Below are 18,293 nucleotides of genomic sequence, written 5' to 3'. Positions count from 1 at the left end.
TTCATGTAAGAATCTGCAGGAACTTGTGTAGTCCTGTCTTTAAAGAGGAAATATAGTCACTCTTATAGCATCATAATTATCATACACAAAACTGTCCATGCAACATATACAAATTGCCACTAGACAGACCATTTTGCCAGCTTAACGTATGATCCCTAAGCTATATCGACGTTTTTTTGCCACAATTGTAATTTCTCTGCTAGAGTTTCATCCTAGAAACTAAAGGCAAAATCAGTTGAACTTGTCACAGCAGGGTTCCATAAAGCCTCTGCAGAAGTTCGGCAAACTGAATCCACGATATACCTTACTATCGACCCAAAAATAATATACGCTTCACAAAGATGGCCATCCTCGACCATGAAAGAAGCATGTTGCTGCATTACTTTGTCTTCCTGTTCCAGCAATAATGGTTGTAATTGTACTATTGATCACCAACCGTCCCTCAACGTGCGTTCTTTCTCCAGAACATACATTCCTTCTTTATATTTTTCACTTTCTTCATAAGCTTTCTCCTGGAGATAAATAACCATTGAAAAGGGTTTCAGGGAAAATCCAACAAAAGAGAAAGATTCATGAGAACAATAATTCCCTTCCAAATGAAGTTCCCATCCCTCACTAAATTGAAAACAAGCGGAAACTATAGCCAAAGCATGCTCTGCTCTAATTAATGTACTATGCACAGACTTAGAAAAATCCAATTTAGCTGAAGCGTCTGCTTAAAAAGTTGCAAAATTTTGACTTTTGAATGCAATTCCCATTTCTTGAAGTTCAGAGAACTAATTAATGTACTATGCACAGACTTAGAAAAAACCAATTTAGCTGAAACGTCTTCTTAAAAAGTTGCAAAATTTTGACTTTTGAATGCAATTCCCATTTCTTGAAGTTCAGAGAACATGAGGTAATCTCTTCCTCCACAAGGGTTGGTTTCATGCATAGTCGAGCAAGCTAAAGCATCCTAGACCATGACATAGAATAGTAAGTTAAAACTCACATATCTCCATCCCAGTAACTGTTGGCAAGAGCTACAATAAATATCATTCACGGTATGTAATCCGCTAGATAAATGACGTTGTTCCTCGGGTCCAATGGAGATGTTTACCCTGCAAAATTGAGCAACAGCACATTACAACATATAATCTGTTTCTTTTTACGATGCAAGCATTCAATCTAAGCAATAAAGTTAAAAAGAGCAACTGTCCAAATTAAACTACAAAAAGTTGGGAGTCAAGTTACGAAGGGAAGCAAAAACAAGTCAGCAAAAACGTACTTTTCCTAGTGACAAGAAAAAGATAGTAGTTTCCACATATCAAGTTGCCCATAGTTAAACAGCCAGTGAAAGCATTACCAGAGAACCAACTGAATTGCAACATTATTACACACTAAAACTGCACAGCATAATAATGCGACGGCAAAGCTAAAGGCCTGTCAAATTAGTTCCTGATAGCAGCACATAGACGCCAGTCTACTATACCGGGGCAGTTATCCAGAGAATGGTGGGAACACCATTTCAAGCGAAGTAAGTTATCACTTGCTTCGACACCATTCACAACACAACACAGCACTGAGTCATCTTCCTGTAAATAATCGCTTGTTTACAGACTCCACAGAGCTAATGTTTGCCAAACGAAAGCCTGCTCCTTCCGAATAACACTAAAGATACTGCCACTTGTTCACAAAACTCGACTAGTTTGCTTACTACGAAAAGCGAGTACGTTAGAAATGCATACTCTCGTGCGCGCGCACAGAGACACAAACGCACTCAAAGACCAACCGGTTATTTATGGATCACCAATTCAAAGCTACCAAAAGCAAGTACAGAGAAACGATCATCGATTACCAATGCCCCTCAAACATCAGCCAATCATACCCATCAATCAAAACAACAATCCTTCAAGATCGTCCACTGTCCAGGCCAATGCCCCAAAGCACAACAGCCGCAATTCAAAAACATGCACCCCCCCCTCCCACGATCACCAAAACCACCACCCAGAGGAAATAAAAATCCCCATCTTTGCCAATCATTAGCCGGGAAAAAAAACAGCGCAACACGAAATGGGTAAACTCCGAATCACACCAAAAAGCTCGCAACGCCGGAAACGGAATCCGGAAAGGGAACTCACACTCTTGTCATGAGGTACGCGAGGCCGTATCGGCCGCGGAATTCGTTGGAAGAGATGTCGTCGTGGGACGCCGAGTCCACCCTGCAGAACCTGCACTTGAATATCTTCTCTCCGCTCAGGTGCTGTATGTACAATCGCCCCATGCCTGTTGGTTTCGATTCAAATGGGAGACGCCGAAACCCTAATCCCCAAATCGACGAACGGAACGGACATGTGCAGAGACAACAAATCTTCCGATTTTGGCCCCTTCCAAGTAAGAAGTTTTTCTGATCGGAGGTGGAATTTATGGTGCGTTCGCATGGTTTTCCTTAGTCTTAATTTTATTATATGATTTTTATTTTTATTCGCGCGATTTGATATGCCTTGTCCGCTATGAACTTGCTGAGCAAGCAAGCCGAAAGGGCTAAAGAATAAGGATAGTAATTCTAAGGGTTAATACCACGAAAAGCCTAACTGATACGTTTATGATACATTTGGCAAATTATTTTTTGACCATAAAAATCCCAAAGTTGCACTTTGTGATAATTTTACACATGAACTATTTTTTGATCACCAAAACCCCAAAAAGATATCCCATGTGATAATTTTACTCTGAACTATTTTTTTGACCACAAAAATCCCAAAGCAGTCATACGTGACAATTTTACCCCAAACATACCACAAAAACCCTAAAGCATTGTGACAATTTTACCCGAACTAATTTTTAATATTATTTTTTTGAATTTTTGAATTTTTTTTTTTTCTTTTCTTTTCTTTTCTTTTTAATTCAAGTTCAAGGACTATGTTGTATATTTTCATATAGTTCAGGGATTAAATTGAACAATTACTAAAAGTTCAGGGATCAAGTTGAACAAATTGAAAGTTCAGGGACCACATTGAACATTATGTTAAAGTTCAGGGACTACATTGAACAAATTAAAAGTTCATGGATCAAATTACATATTGAGTCAAAATTCAGAGACTGTTTGTGTCATTATCCTTAAAAAATAAGGATAGTAATTCTAAAGATAAATCAAACACATTTTCATCGTTTTTGATCCTCTCGTGGAGAGGGTCTCCACGGGCCAAAACCCAGAAGGCTTTTCTTTGCTTATTGGGTGCGCAGGCCGACCCGGTTTGCGATATTGGTTCGAGCAAAGCCCGAGAGAGGTCGGGAAAAGGACACGGCGCATCTGACAAATTCCCAATGAGAAAATCTCAAGCCTACCCTTTCAGCCAAAATCAAATCCTGCTTCTTTGCAAAGAAAGACGCTCCTAATGAGAGAGCTCCTGTGCCGCATGCACCGAAGGTGATAGCTCGAATGAATCCCCGTCTCGTGATGATCCTTCGAGAAGAATACAACCGCACCCCTCAGAATCCACTATCAAAAACAGGTTTGGAGCCAACTTTTTTGGGCCTGTATCATTCATTAGCCTGCACCGGCTCCTTTTGGTTCGATTCGCAATTCCAATTTTTCAGAAGCGGAATACACAGGCCGACCCGACCCGCCGGGCAGATGCACACTCCAATGTCCAACATAGCTCAAGAAAAGGAAGAGAACCAAGTGTTGCAGTCACTACAAATGAAAGCAACTTGAAGCATTGCACAGAATATTAAGGAGCTGTCGCATCTCAATGACAGAATACAGTTCTGGCTAACCCAATCGTTTAAAAAACAGACATTCTTAACAAGATGCAAAGGACCATCCTCGACTGCGGTTGACACCGTATATCAGAGCAAGTAATGCTTCGTTCCAGCATTGCGCGATAGAGCCTGGTATAGTGTGTGACCTAGAATTTGGCAGAAAAAGAATAACCAAGAGTAGCAAGTGGCATAGCAATAGCATTTTACCTCTATACAGAACAGAAAACTTCATATGTGGAACAGTGGTAAGACACTAAAAACATCGAATGAAATCTTGATTCTTGAGATATCAACAATAAGTTTCATCTGTTTTCGTCGTCCGGATCAAGAATATTTACATGAGATATTCCCTCCTCGTCACCTTAAAAGGGAATTACAACCGTCTTCAAGTCGAGTCTCTTCCACAGATCGTATAAAATATGAGCATTTTCTTCCTCGGGTAGCTTCGTAGCCTCTTACGTAGAAGACTCGCTCTTCCAAGTACTATTTCCTCATTAAGCTGCAAGCCTAACATGGCATCGAGCAGAAACTGTCCATATGTTAGGCATGAAGACTAATGAGGAAACTGTACTTGGAAGAGCAGATCTTTTGCGTAAGAGGCTAGTAAGCGACCCGAAGAAGAAAATCCTCATCATTTTAGACAATCTGTGGAAGGGACTTGACTTGACGGCAGCTGGAATTTCCTTTCAAGGTAACAAGGAGGGAATTGCTCATACAAAAGTTCATCATCCAGACGGCAACGACAGATGCACCATTTGTATGAACTACAGATTGCTCCATACATTATACATCCACCACAGGTCATGTACATTCTCTCTCCCCTCATACCTCTGCTTCAACCATCATAAACCCCCAAAAAAGTGAAAAAAAAAAAAAATCAGTATTTACTGAGCATTTCGACCAGGGGAGAAAGAAGAAATCGTGTGAAATAAAAGGCTAAAGCTTTTAACCTATGTAAAATCCTAAGCAGAACAACACCAAGCTTTTCTGGGTGCTGCATCGGTTTCCTGATTACCATCACCCTGTAAAACAACAGTCTTTCCATTACCTACCCATATTGGATCCTGCTTCTTCAGTTCTTGTGAAGCGATGACTTTCCGGCTTAATATTCGGTATATCTCTTCAACCACCGTCTTGAATGCAGCAACAACATTCGAGGAATCAAGGGCTGAAGTTTCCATGAAAAACAAGCCTTGAGCTTCCGCCAAGGCTTTTGCTTCAGCGACTGTCACTTCCCTTGCATCCTTAAGATCGGACTTGTTACCGACAAGTATAGTCACAACATTCATGTCGGAGTGAGCTGTTAGATGATGAAAGTACTTTTAGTTCTCAGTAGTACATATTAATCCAAGCATTTTTTTTTCCATAGCCATAAGAGATGTGGAAACAGAACACCTTATGCATATATACAAAATAAGACTTCTAGTTCTCAGTAGTGCATACTAATGCAAGCATTCTTTTTTTTTTTCCATAGATTTAAAAAAAATGTGGAAAGAGAACAAATACATGCAATTATGCTACAAGTGGCATTAGCTTTAACTGGCCAAAGATGTGATTATTTACACGGAAAGAGGATAGAAAAAACAGATTACAATGTTCTAAGAATAAACGAAAATTCAATTTCTTTACGAAAAGGGAACAATGTTGATGAACTAATTTGCTAGCATAAAGCTTCAGGATTAGCACCAGAAATTAATGGCCATCAATTTCCACCATACAGATTTTTCCAATGACCAAAGACTAGTTTCCAAGCCAATGCACTCAACAGGAAGAGAAGAATGAAAAAGTAACCAGAGCATAAGCATATCAAACTATATATCATTCACTTACTGTGAAGTTCATTAAGCCATCTACCAACGCTATCAAATGTTTGGCGTCTGCTAATATCATAGACCAAAAGAGCTCCAACTGCTCCTCTATAATATGCAGATGTAACAGCCCTGAATCTCTCCTGGCCGGCTGTATCCCAAATTTGCGCCTTCACTTCCTTTCCATTGATGTCCATCTTCTGCGTTTGGAATTCTACTCCTATAGTTGACTTTGAATTGGGGTAAAACTCATCCCGGGCAAATCTTGCAAGTAAGTTTGATTTCCCAACAGCTGAATCACCAATAAGAACTATCTTGAACAGGTAATCCTCCGTCTGCTCGTCTTCACCACGAAAAGCCATCTTTCTCTCGTCACAGGTTGGGTATCTACGCAACCATAACAAGAGCATATACTCTGATAATCTGCAAAACAATCGGGTCGCTCAAAATCATAGTCGAAGCATTTTCTGTTCGCAAGAGGAGAGTAAAAACTAAATTACCTCAAAAAGGGAAATTCAGGCAGATTAAATAGGAAACTTCCAAGCCAGGCAAGGAATATGCAGGAAAAAGCAGCGAAACATTACTTGAAGGCTCAGCATAAGGGAAGTCGATCTGAGCTCCTCTCTGAATGCAAATGTTGGACCAGTGTCTAGAGTAATATGACTTGCAACTCCACTCAAGTTTCTTCACGCCATGCAATACTGCTGGAAGCTTTCAAAGAGTCAACTTCAGAGCTGGTCCAAACGGTCAATCTCCTGCAGAAAAATAGCTAATCAGAGTCCAGAAAGCCTTGCATTGATATTTATAGAGAAGATAATTGCACCATTTGCTCTAAAAGTTTAACAATGAGAGCTATCCATTGGATGTTCTGCCGCTCTTAACGCTCGACGAGTGTAATCCGACAAAAACAGATCGCTAAAGTAAGCTAAAAGCTGAGCAGAATCAGCATATGACACGCATTTGAGCCTTTCACCAAAACTCCCAAGTCTTTCCCCTCCTGCAACGGAAAATTCGAAGTAACAGGCTCTGTTAAACTGATGGACCGGGGTGGCCCCTATTCAAGCTTTGAAATTCTCCAAAAATCGGACCATCTCCCTCAGATAACAAAGGTCAAAGAACCCCTAAGATCACGACACCATTCCTCTCTTGAAACGAATGCACCTCCCTCTCTCTGCCAAACTAGAAAAAAAACTTGGAAATGGCTCTCAGTTGTACGGCAGCTTTCGAGACTTGATCATCAGAAAAATCAGCACTTTACTGCAATCACGAGCTCGCCGACGTCGCACTCCGCCCTCTCCACGACAAGTGCAACGCAGATCCCATCGAGCCCAACGCGAAACTACCCCAGCAAAGAAAACCAAAAAAAAAAAAAAAAACAAAGACGACCCGCGAGAGAGGTTTCGGGAGCTTTCAGACAAAAAAAACCCACGAACAAACCAGCAATGTCGACTCCGAAATAGCAAGAGCGACGTCCTCACGCCATCGCTGCCGCTTGCGAGGAAACAAGATCATCAAAAACGAAAGCTTGCAATCAATCAAACACGCGGGAACCCAAAAGAAGAAGACGCCCCCCAATGCACACCCGCACAAACCCAGGGCACGGACTACCGAAGCGTACCGATTGCGAAGATCACACTCCTCCTCCGCCACCCTTCTTCCGGCGAGAACACGATCGGGACCCCCACCGCGCTTCCGATCGCCAATGCGGGACCGGAGACGGATCGTTCCGATCGAATCTGGGAGGGAGGTTAGGGTTTGGACATACGCGGGGAGAGAGGGAGAGAGAGAGAGAGAGACTGAATTTGACCAGAGGGGGGCTGGTGTTGCGATACCTATTGGCCTTGCGGTGTTCCGACCAGATCTGATTCGATCGATCGATCGATGGATGATGATATGATACGCTTTCGTTCCGACTTATGTAGAAAGAGACCACGACCACGTTCCCACATCCCCCACCCCCCTCAAGTCCCTCCCCCCCCCCAGTTCAGGAACCAACCCCAGATGTTCGATTGTCCTAATTCCCATGTCTTTGCTCTTAGTTTAAATCTCCAACGAATGATTTGGGGAAAAAATTCTTAAATGGATCCAATGTCGGGAATTTCAATTCGCATTGTCTATATGCTAGCGAGTCCGGGGTTCGCGCCCGTTTTCCCGAGACAATAACTGTTCATACCTCAAATAAAACACGAGATGATCGCATCAGATGGTCAGTGAACATTGGCTCAATCTGTAATGCCGTCCTCATATCTTTAATCTGTTCAATGTGGCCCATTGACTTTCGATAAATGCTCAATCTTTAGTCCTTGGTTTCAACCTAATGTCTGGATTATTTAGTCCATGGACTAAATTGAATATGTACCGAAAATTCATGGACCACATTGAATAAATTGAAAATTCAGGGATAACATTAACAAAATTAAAAGCTTAAGAACGGCATTGCGCGTTGAGTTAAAAATTCTCGAATCATTTATGGCATTTTCCCCGTCCAACATTTATTGATAGCTAGCGTTGAATTCCCGAGCTCTGATTAGGATCGTCGACATTGGGGGCCGCCCCTTTAGTTTGGACAAAGTCCTTGCACCCCATGTCAAAAGCCGATTAATCTTGATCGGATTCATCTATAGACGACTCTTTGTCGAGAGGAGCCTCCAAACTTGGCACGGCTGCATCTTATAAAAAGCATTTACAATCAGATTTGGGCATCCAAGGATCCTTGAGCCGATGTATTGGTGTTTGGTAATACAATCTCGAGGGCCTTTGGTATAAAATTTCGCTTTACAAATAGATAAATACTAAAAGCTTAAGGCTGATCCCCCTACGTCCCCCTTACTTTAGGCTTTAGCATTTTCGAATGCAATTTGAGGGGCTAATAAAAAAAAAATTTATTCCGACTTTGCTTTTCGCTAAACTATATGAATTTAAGTTTTAGCCCCATGAGCATAGCAGAGGTGAGCTGCGCCACATGGGGTTGCGCGACATTGGCGGCCCGTCACCTAGGGTTCCGCAATGTCGGCACCGCATCGCCGGAGCTTTCCTCCGTTCTCCCCTTTTTTATTATTTTAAAAATTGCTTTGAAATAATTATATTACAATGTGTCCATCAAACCCTAATTTATTGCTGTTATTTCAAAAATAACTTTCTTTAGAAGATTTTTACTATTTTCTGTCGATATTACAATAAGGTCGTGTCGAATCCAAAATTTCTCTCAAATAATATAATTAACATATTTCTTTTTTTCTCTCGGGTTTTTTCAATATATACAAACTGCCTATATTTCATATTTGGATATTCCCAATTTTCGATTTTGTTTCGACTTTATGTTTGTTAGTTCAAGATTTGTATTTGCTATATTTGGTTGAACCCTAATTTATTAGATGCGAAGAGGTCGATAATTAATCTTTTTTTTTTTACGAGAATAAGGTAAATTGGCAACAATGCATAAAGTCGCAATTTCTTTTTTGAACCGAAAAAATAATTGAGTGATTTTTTTGTACTTCTTCTATAATTATCGCGAGGTTTTTATATTCTTGCACAACCATGATCTAACAACTATCATTTTATGAAATCATACTATCATGTGATGTCTACACTTAAATCACTTATGTTTGATTTAAAATCCAATTAATGTTAACGTCAAGTTTTCTAGATTCTGTGTATGTGAATCTCTGAATTAAAAAGTTATATTCTTTCATATCAAATTTACACATTACATATCTATATAAATTAAAATGGGGAAAAAGTACGCATAAATCAATTCCCACATCTATTCTGAATTATTATGTGGTCTATTTTTTAACTTTCCATGTATAGAAATAGAAAGATAGAGACTAGAAATGACATCTCTTAGGTCAATGACACCAAAGGGATATTAAATGAATGCCAATTTGAAAACAATATTCAATACAATTAAAAAGAATCAAGCGGAATTGGATGGACGATCTAACAAGGACGGAACTTCAGTGAATTTCCACGCAATTAATGGCCTTATTAACTTGTGCCAAACAGTGTCTTCATCGATCTGCATGCAACATATTAGCAAATCCAATAGCAAGAATCTTGACTATAAGTATCTATCCGTTGCATCGTCAACAACCATCGAAATCCCAATCAAGATACAGATGGATATGGCCATTCCCATCCATAAATGCACACATAAGTATATGGTTTTTTTCCCTTCCTTCTACCTGGAGAATATGAACGAGAAAATGAAATTAAAACTCTGGCATGCAATAACACAAGAGTAGGGGACATTTTTTGGGTAACATTGAATGTGGTTTGCATTGAGTAGTTATGATGAACAGGCCATTAAATACTTTGATGCAGCTAAAAGCTTAGCTGGGGAGAAGGGTCCAAACGGCCTATATGCATTGCTGCCAATGGCTGAATTGGACCATATGCACTGCCCCCCCCCATTAACTTTCTTTGGTCCATTTCTTGTCAGAGCAAGTAGCCCAAATCTTCATCCTTTAGGGTTTGCTGCTCATTTGAAAAGAACGCCCCAACAGAACCCAACAAGAACAAACAAATCGAATTTAATTCTGTCGGCATCTTGCTTTGCCAAATAATGTTTACTACGTGGTTAATGAGATTGATGAAATGGGCATCATCGTGGTTGATGGAGTTGAGAGAATTCGGTAGCGGTTAGCATGCATGTCCACTCGATACATCATCTGGAGCTGGTGAACTGCCCACCTTGCCCAAGGAGTTGATATTACAATCTAAAAGCCAAAGGGCGACCCTTGACGGGCTCGAGAGGCTTGCCATCATTGGGATGAGCTTTAGACAAAAACTCAGGCATGTTGGATTCGACCTAATTGTGTTTGAAGACATTGAAATTAGGGTTAATTACTAAAAATCCACTCAAACTTTGGTATTGTTGCATAACTGTCGCCGAACTTTGAAAATTTACATACCATCCTTCAATTTTGGCATCATTGCACAATGGTCCCGAAACTTTAATTTTTGTTGAAGTAATTAATTTTTTTCATCTCTATAGCCGTTAAGTGTTACTCGAACATGAACTGATTTGTTTTTCTTGATGAAAAGAAGCTCTATTAATTAAGTTTTGTTAACTTCATCAACCATGCATCCTCTCTGTTTATTTAACTTTGTTAACCATGTGGCCGACATTATTTTGGTCTAAAAGATGAAAAAAATTGAAAAGAAACAATTTTCAAGTAACATTTAATGGTTATGTAGACCAGAAAAACTAGTGAGTGCAACCAAAATAAAAGTTTATGGACTTTTCACAATATCAGGAAATGTGACTTTGCAATATTGCCAAAAATGTGGGCTTGAGCATTGGGCTTGGCCCGGTCCAACCCGGCTTGACGATTGGGCCTGGGAATTTCAAGTGTGGGCCGGACCGGTTCAAAAATGTCATCCACCAAAAAGAACAAAGCCCAAGATGATCTGTTCTTGATCCATTTGGTGTTTCAGTGTAATTAAGCTTGACAAAAAGAGAAAATCTATAAAATTGCCCCAATCAAGTCAAATTGTGTTGCTCTATGTCATTTCATTGCAGATGAATAGGTTGGCAATAAAACAAAAAGGTTTGGTAATATGAACGGTCCTTGAACTTTCGCGGATTATTCAATCTCATCCTTAACTTTTTTTCCCCTTGTTTGCATCTCTATATTACACCTTTGCTTTTCATATTGATCCTTTAAATAGAACGAAATGAACGGCGAAGATCGCCGTCCTCTTCGATAGATAGGGACGGCAATTTCCTCCTGATATATCCGCATTGCTCCGCCCCAAAATGGGGCGAGTAAAAACCTACAATCCATAGTTTGGGATGGGGACCGGGCAAAGTTTCATGCCCCGCATTTGGGTTGGGCCGAGGATGCGGGGCGGGGCGAGGATGGATCTGGCCGGTCCTTCCCCAGAACCCCGCCCCACTTCATAATTCACCATTTTTACATATTAGGAGTCATGTTTTCCTTAGGACTCGTTTGAGTTTTTGGCAATATTATTTTAATTTTCCTTCAATTGTTTCCTACTTCGATTAATTTATACTAGTTGCATAAGATGCCAATGTTGCTATTAAGGGCAACTTGATGGAATTTTAAGTCCCACTTAGCAATTTTTGTCTATTTCGTTTTTTTTCTTAACAAAGATTCAAAATGAACGAGATCTCCAACAGGGTTTAGATTCCAATGGAAGGAGGGAAAGCAACTAAAGGACAGCACGGAATAATAGGCGAGAGACCAATGTTGCTCGGGTATCAATCCTTCTAACCATGATACTTCATTTTTACAAGTTATTTTTGTATTCATCACATCATATATATCTTATCTTATATCACAAAAATAATCTTCTATGAATCAGCGTGAAGATAACACATCAAGCAAGACATAAACGAGTTATTTGTCTTTATCCGATTTCCATGTAGATCAAAGTGTTATCTTTATCTTTTAATTTCCACCATGATTACAGGTGGCGATCTCTCTCTATATATACTATACAACTTATCAATGCCCCCCCCCCCGCCGCCGAACCCTCTCTCCGATCTCGGCTTTAAGGCTGGCCAGCAGATGCGCATCGGCTCTCCCCATCGGCTCTCACCTAGCTGAGTCTGCCTATCATTACATAGCCAAAAAGTTGATCTACGGCAGCTTCGTATATCTCCACCACTCCTATCTTAATTTAATTATTACCCTTTTCTTACAAAACGAGGATGCTGAACTGAGTGTTTTGTTTTGTGAAGCCTTATGCTTTGCCTTTCTGTCTTGTCCTTTCAAGCCTTAGGGTTTGGATTGAGGATTGGAGTACTGCAATTTAGTATGATGGTATAATTGAATCGTTTGTGAACCTAAGGAAATTAGAAATTTAGTAGGGCTTCATGACATATCTAAATAAAGATAATGGGTTGGCGTATTTTTCGCGGGATATTTTCAGAGAAAGAGGATTACTATATAATCTATTCAGAGCATGTCATATATGGTCCATCCAAGATGTTAGACCCGGTACACTGCACTTGATGACGACGTGATACCGATTAGATATCCGCTTGGCCTTGCTAGTACCAAACATAGGAGTCAAACAATTGAAAAAGGGTTGTAGATTAAACATCAATTTGATTCTTAATTTCTCTTTCTATGATGATAATGAGCCGTTGGCGGTCGGATTTACTCCAAAGATTTGTCTGGATAGCCGTAATTTTCCCCCGGATAGTCGCATGTTAAATCCATTATATTCTAATCCGTCTGGAAACTTAGAAGTTATAATCTGATTTCTTTTCTCCAGTAACCAAAGGAAGACGGCATCTGCCCGACGGAAGTTTCTACAAGACGAAGTCAACCTATATTTTATTCCAATTTAACTTCCCCAAATTTTCAGCAACAATATACAGAAGTCATAACATAATTTATAAACTTCGCGATGTCTATCATAGTTTGGATAAGTAGTAGTATAAAAATAGTGAGTTTTTCCAAGTCAAATGATGATAAAAACGCATTCGGACAATTGCGTCTAACAAAGGGTTACTTGCACATTTCCGGAGTAACGAAGCTTGATGCTAATTTACACCCTATTTGTCTAGATCAAATTTACTATATTCGATGTTTTCTCATATTTTGCCGTATTGGACATGATGAAAGGTAATTGTACCTAATTTTCTCATTAAATCTGGCAGCCGTTTCTTTAAACTTGGTATACTAAAATTTGCTCATATACATCTTCATCTATCATGAACTTGTACAACGATTATTAGGATAATATTAAGATTAGGCCAACACAATTAGGCATTAAGTATCTACGATTGTGGACGATTAGGCAATTATAATAGCAACAAATAAAGTGACGTTCAATAATGGATAATTAATCTTGGACCTTTGTATTTGGATACAAGTTCGTTGAAGTGCACAACAATTTCCGCATACGAATTGGAGTATTTGTTGTCAAACAGGAAAGTCCAACATGAACTTTGATTTTGGACTTCGATTCGGTCAACATGTCAGAGAAAGAATAAGAAGAAATAAATCTAAGGTACGGTTCGCCGCAGAAGTCGGTTTGGGTTATTTGTGATTTCTATCTTTATATATTCTTGGATTTTCTTTGGCGAACCCGCATGGGTGTGCCGTTGTTGACAAATACTTGCAGAAGGTGAAGGAAGCGCCGCGGTTGACGTGAAGAGTCTTGAAGCGCCGTTTCTAGCGAGTGCTTGGCGTGGGTCTTTCTTCATGAATTACATCCATGAAGTTAATGCGTTGAAGCCGACAAATTCTTGTGGTAGGAATTTGTGTATAGTTCCTTCGTGGGATTGAGAGATTACTTCGCAAGGAATTATAAGAGTAAACACTGCGTGAGTTATTGAGTGTAATTGAGGCTTAAGAAACACTGAAAGTGTTTGAGTAACTCAAGTGTGGTTATAATCTCTGTGATTTATAGCAGAATTCATTACTACTCTCTCGGTGGACGTAAGTCATTATAACTGAACTACGTAAATCTGATGTCCGATTTATTTTCTTGTTCTATCAATTTTACTATCTGATCGCTTTCTTCTGCAACAAAGTCAATGAATCTATCAGCATAATTAACGGTTAAGTATCACGATTGTGCATAGTTAAACGGTTTTTTTTTTGATAACTGAGGATCCGCCACCATTCCCCGGGGACGAGCCCGCACAAGTAATCAGGGCGCCTATACCTCGGGGGAGACTAGCCCAGCAACCCACCGCCAGGGCCCTCCACTTAAATTACGGAACCGAGCGGGGATTCGAACTCAGAACCTCTGAGGAGGGAAGGAAAGCGCCCATCAACTCGGCCATGCGCAGGTGGGTTGCATAGTTAAACAGTTGAGCTCCACGAAATTGGCTTAATGGTTAAGTAGCAGATGAACGTGTCTATTATTCATTGTATGTCTCGTTGTGATAATTGAGAACACTACCTTAGAGAGACAATCCAAACAAGTAAATCATCAAACCACTAGTATTAAGAGGTTAACATTTAATAATATCTCTAACAATAAAGATAACTATTTTCATGACCATGTCCAAGCAAATGTGACGTGCAATTATCACTTGCATTTCACGTAAGTTCTTGAACATACATAGCAAGTCTTAATTTACAGAACCCTATATCTATCAAGGAGAAACATACCACCAAACAAAGGTGTGTACTTCTTCGCAATTCCCCCATTAGTTTATAATGCAATCCAAACTTAGATAATATGTTAAGGACGCATATTAGGCGTACTATATGCATGATCAATCTACTCAAGAATCCCAAATGGGACCAAAAGCGGCGATCCCTTTGTTCTTGCACGCGTTCACCACTTCTCTACTTCCCTCGGGGTTGCTTGTGATGATCACCACCTCAGCACCCCACTTCTTCGCCGTGTCCACGCTCATCTCCGCCACGTTTGGCCGCCTGTGTACCGCCGTGTCGTGCACGATCACCTTGTCTCTCGGGTGGCAGCTAACCATCTCCTTGACCTCCTTGCCGAAGTTTTGCTCCACGTTCTTGGCCACCCATAACACGCATACACTTGCTTTGCATGGTTGGAGGAGGAATGATAGGAAGACGCAAATGCCGGAGCCGGTGGCAACCAGCAGGACCCGGTCGTACATGTTGACAAGGTAGGGTAAGCCTGCGAAGTGGACTTGGCGGACCCAGAGGTGGGTTGGAGGGTTGGCGACGAGGGACTTTGTGAAGTCGCCGACAGCTCCGGCAAGCATCATGTGCTCATCCTTGCCGTCGGAGATGATGCCGAAGGCATGCCACTCGGATAGTGGGGATGGGCTGATCCGGCCCAAGATGCCTGTGGTTGGAAAAGTACGCTTATACGTTTGGCACATTCAAACTCCAAATACAGACTTTTGGTAGAAAGGAAATCCATATATAAATTCCCAATCTAAGAAAACTATAGATAGATTCGAGTTACCATAGAAAAATGTGTGATTGACTTACCAAAAGAAATTTTACGATTGAGATCTTGAAGTTTAAAATTTTTTTCAAATAATTATATACCTGCTTTGACTCCCCCGTGGAACTTGATTATGGAGGCATGCCCCGAAGGAGAAGACACCTTGACCGGAACTCTCCTCACCGTCGCCCACGGTATTATTATTAGAACCGTAATCCCCACCGTGAACCAAAACTCTTGTTGCCTCACCAACCTCAACCCCAGCTCGTCACTCTTGTAACTCTTCGTCCTTGGGTCGTACGCGACGGTGAGGACGACGAACCACCAGAGAAGGCCGAGGGCTGACCACCCTGCGAAGCGATGTGTCCTCTCGAACACGTTGTGGTGCAGGTGGCGCACGAGCGGGAATGCCGCCAACGAAGAGAGGGTGATAAGCGCGAGGATCGCCGACGCGACCCCGATGATCTCGGGCGACGTGCTGTCATGGTCCCTTAGGGTTAGGGCTAGGGTGTAGACCAGCCACGCAAGGGACGATACGCCGCACCCACTGTGGATCCCACCGAGGCTCTGAAGGAGGGAGGTCGTGGCCGTCTTGGCGAAGAGCGGGATCCATGAGTGGCCGAGTAGCTCCACGGCAAGCCAGAAGGCAACGCGCAAGAAGGCCTCACTCCGGCACAGGGTGAGCGCAAAGATGTTGGCTATGGAGAAGAGGGCGGCGCGGTTCCTTGCATAAGGGAAGTGTCCAGTCGCCGCGAGGACGAGGGCGACAACATTTAGGGTCAAGCAAACGACGAACAGCTGCTTGTACACCGTGAACAGCCCTTGGTCAAGGAGGATGACCGACAGCCTTGACGACTCTTGGCCTCGGGCGGCCTTCGAGGGAGGCGGGTCGATTTTTGAGGCCATTTCAGCTTGCTTTCTCTCGGAGTGTTTTTCAGGCTCGATGAAAGCACCTTCCTCGAGCATCTCTAAAACGACGTCATTGTGTTCGTTGCCATCGTCATCATCGAAGGTCAAGGTCGCAAAAGTGGCTACTCGCTTTGCTCGTCGTTCGCTGAATCAGCGATGACGGAGCAACCGTAGACGAGCTTCCACGAGGCCATGGAAGCCCAGATCTCTTGCTTCCGTGGTTGGTCATCTCGGGAGCTCTCTGAGGTGTGGTAATGGCAAATGGATCTGCATGAGGCTTGATCTCAAATGCCACGCCTCTACAACTCGAAAATCTCACTGGACTTTCCATAAGGACTATGCTTGCTTGCGCACTGTGCTTTGGGGGTGCATTCGTGAGGAATTGGGTTGGGGGTTGGTGGTTGGTGCACTAGTAAATGCCAAGTGCGAATAATGTCAACGAAGGATGAGCGTGCATGCTTAGTCATTGAGAGAGTTCACTGTGATTTAGCATTCGTTTTCAATTTGAATTTGCAAGCATTATTTGGCCAAACCAATCTCAGGCCATGTTGCTTTGAAAGTCGAAGTTCGATAGAACAAGTTAAAATTACAGTGATAATGGTCGTGGTGCGTCATATACGTAGGTTGGCGTATGAGAACTAGTTATGAGCTAATATACTCGAGACCGTGTCAAGTGGCCTTGCTTGCGTGCCAAATTGTATCAATAATTTATCCACAAATTTTTCTGTAATTTTCAGCAAAAAATAAAAATCCAAATGTCACTTATCCATTTGGAGAAATATTACTAGTCTTACGTTGTGATAGACTTTAACTTGTTTTGAATAATGTGTCTATGAGTATTTTGTTAGAGAAGAATTTGTATTCAGAGGACCCCTGAAGTGACTGTTATTGTGACTTTTCAGCTATAGAGATGAAGTATGTCGTTGACCAAAGGAAAAATTATATGATCGAGTTGAATTCCAATATTACAGAAGTTCAAACGAGAAATTAATTGAAAGACACCTTTTCATCAATGTTATCCAATGGCACATATTCATCAGAGAACAAATCAGGTATTTTAACTTTGATTTTAATCATCCAATTCAGAACTCTAACATATTGTTGAACATTTTGTCCACTTTGATCGAAAACCAACATCTATTCGAAAGAAGTGGTAACTCGCTTGAGTTATGGTTTAGTCTTTAGGCATGACACCTATCCTAATTCACTAGAATTATTATTCGTTTTAACCCGTCTCACACTAAGTGTGATACTTTTATCTTTTGGAATACAAGTAGGCGTTTTCTCAAGAGATCACCGTCCTAACGGGAAAATTATCAAAAAAGTCATAAACTTATGGCAATTGTGCCAATTCAGTCCTAAACCTTTTTTTTTTGCCAATTCAGTCCTAAACCTTTTGTAATTGTACCAATTCAGTCTATCCGGCCACTTTTGGCCGGCCGGCGCTAACGTGGACGCCGGCCGGCCGGCGAACACTGACATGGAAAATTTAAAAATATATTTTTTTATATTTTCAAAATTTTTTATTAATTTTTTTCTTTTTTTTCCTTCATCTTCTTCAACCTCTAACCGGTCGCCGGGGTCAGCCCCTCCAGACCCCGCCGGCCGCTGGTGAGGTCGACCTCGCCAGTGGCCGGCTAGGACGAGACCTCGCCGGCCGCTTCGAGCGAGGCCGACCTCGCCAACTACGGGGAGATTGGGCGGCCGTCCTCGCCATCGTTGGCGAGGGCTCGACCTCGCCGGCAACTGGCGAGGTCAGCCTCGCTCGAAGCGGCCGGCGAGGATGAGACCTCACCAGATCTCGCCGACGAGGTCGGCCTCGCCTAGCAACGGTGAGGTTGGCCTCGCTAGCGGCCGGCGGGGCCAACCCCGTCGGCAACAGCCTCTGACTGGCCCCCTATCTGGCGACCGGCTAGAGGTTGAAGAAGATGAAGGAAAAAAAAAGAAAAATATTCAAAAAAAAAT

At 41.6% G+C, this 18,293-nt stretch overlaps 3 protein-coding genes and 1 pseudogene across 7 annotated transcripts in view; all 4 read right to left on the bottom strand.

The window, feature by feature from the left end:
• On the bottom strand, nt 1-2,360 carry LOC115677752 (putative yippee-like protein Os10g0369500). Its single transcript, XM_030600975.2, has 3 exons — nt 2,121-2,360; nt 992-1,100; nt 1-512 (listed from the first exon to the last, which is right to left on the bottom strand). The coding sequence occupies exons 1-3, from the start codon at nt 2,261-2,263 to the stop codon at nt 429-431; spliced, it is 336 nt and encodes a 111-aa protein (XP_030456835.1). The 5' UTR covers nt 2,264-2,360; the 3' UTR covers nt 1-428.
• A 1,646-nt stretch (nt 2,361-4,006) lies between these two features.
• Nucleotides 4,007-7,257, bottom strand: LOC115677751 (ras-related protein RABA5a-like). Of its 5 annotated transcripts, none has more exons than XM_030600973.2 (4): nt 7,171-7,257; nt 6,053-6,307; nt 5,575-5,939; nt 4,007-5,044 (listed from the first exon to the last, which is right to left on the bottom strand). In XM_030600973.2, exons 3-4 carry the CDS (start codon nt 5,912-5,914, stop codon nt 4,707-4,709), a joined length of 678 nt encoding a protein of 225 aa, XP_030456833.2. In that variant the 5' UTR covers nt 5,915-5,939; nt 6,053-6,307; nt 7,171-7,257; the 3' UTR covers nt 4,007-4,706. The 5 variants fall into 5 exon arrangements, with proteins under 5 accessions (XP_030456833.2, XP_030456834.2, XP_030456830.2 ...); XM_030600974.2 differs by having other exon boundaries at nt 6,137-6,307; XM_030600970.2 differs by having other exon boundaries at nt 5,575-5,975; nt 7,171-7,256.
• LOC115677897 (uncharacterized) overlaps nt 4,007-18,293 on the bottom strand; it is an 87,068-nt gene continuing 72,781 nt past the window's right edge. Inside the window, exon 3 of the transcript XR_008814674.1 lies at nt 4,007-4,105. The gene's annotated coding sequence lies outside the window, so the exon portion shown is untranslated. The remainder of the gene's footprint in view (nt 4,106-18,293) is intronic.
• LOC115677749 (adenylate-forming reductase 03009-like) lies at nt 14,770-16,659 on the bottom strand (annotated as a pseudogene).

Source organism: Syzygium oleosum, unplaced genomic scaffold (genome assembly GCF_021117445.2).
Source record: "Syzygium oleosum isolate NSW1041296 unplaced genomic scaffold, Sole_v2.1 Sole_v2.29, whole genome shotgun sequence".
Taxonomy (NCBI): Eukaryota; Viridiplantae; Streptophyta; class Magnoliopsida; order Myrtales; family Myrtaceae; genus Syzygium; species Syzygium oleosum.
This window is presented reverse-complemented; position numbering and strand designations above follow the sequence as displayed.

What these genes read in the sequence shown, in the direction of transcription:
- LOC115677752 (XM_030600975.2), bottom strand. Translation starts at nt 2,263, where the DNA reads ATGGGGCGATTGTACATACAGCACCTGAGCGGAGAGAAGATATTCAAG. An exon ending in GCGTACCTCATGACAAGAGT is followed by an intron (nt 1,101 to 2,120) that starts GTGAGTTCCCTT and finishes TCAATTTTGCAG; the next exon opens with GGTAAACATCTCCATTGGAC. An exon ending in AGTTACTGGGATGGAGATAT is followed by an intron (nt 513 to 991) that starts GTGAGTTTTAAC and finishes ATTTATCTCCAG; the next exon opens with GAGAAAGCTTATGAAGAAAG.
- LOC115677751 (XM_030600970.2), bottom strand. Translation starts at nt 5,962, where the DNA reads ATGCTCTTGTTATGGTTGCGTAGATACCCAACCTGTGACGAGAGAAAG. An exon ending in ATGGCTTAATGAACTTCACA is followed by an intron (nt 5,045 to 5,574) that starts GTAAGTGAATGA and finishes ATCATCTAACAG; the next exon opens with CTCACTCCGACATGAATGTT.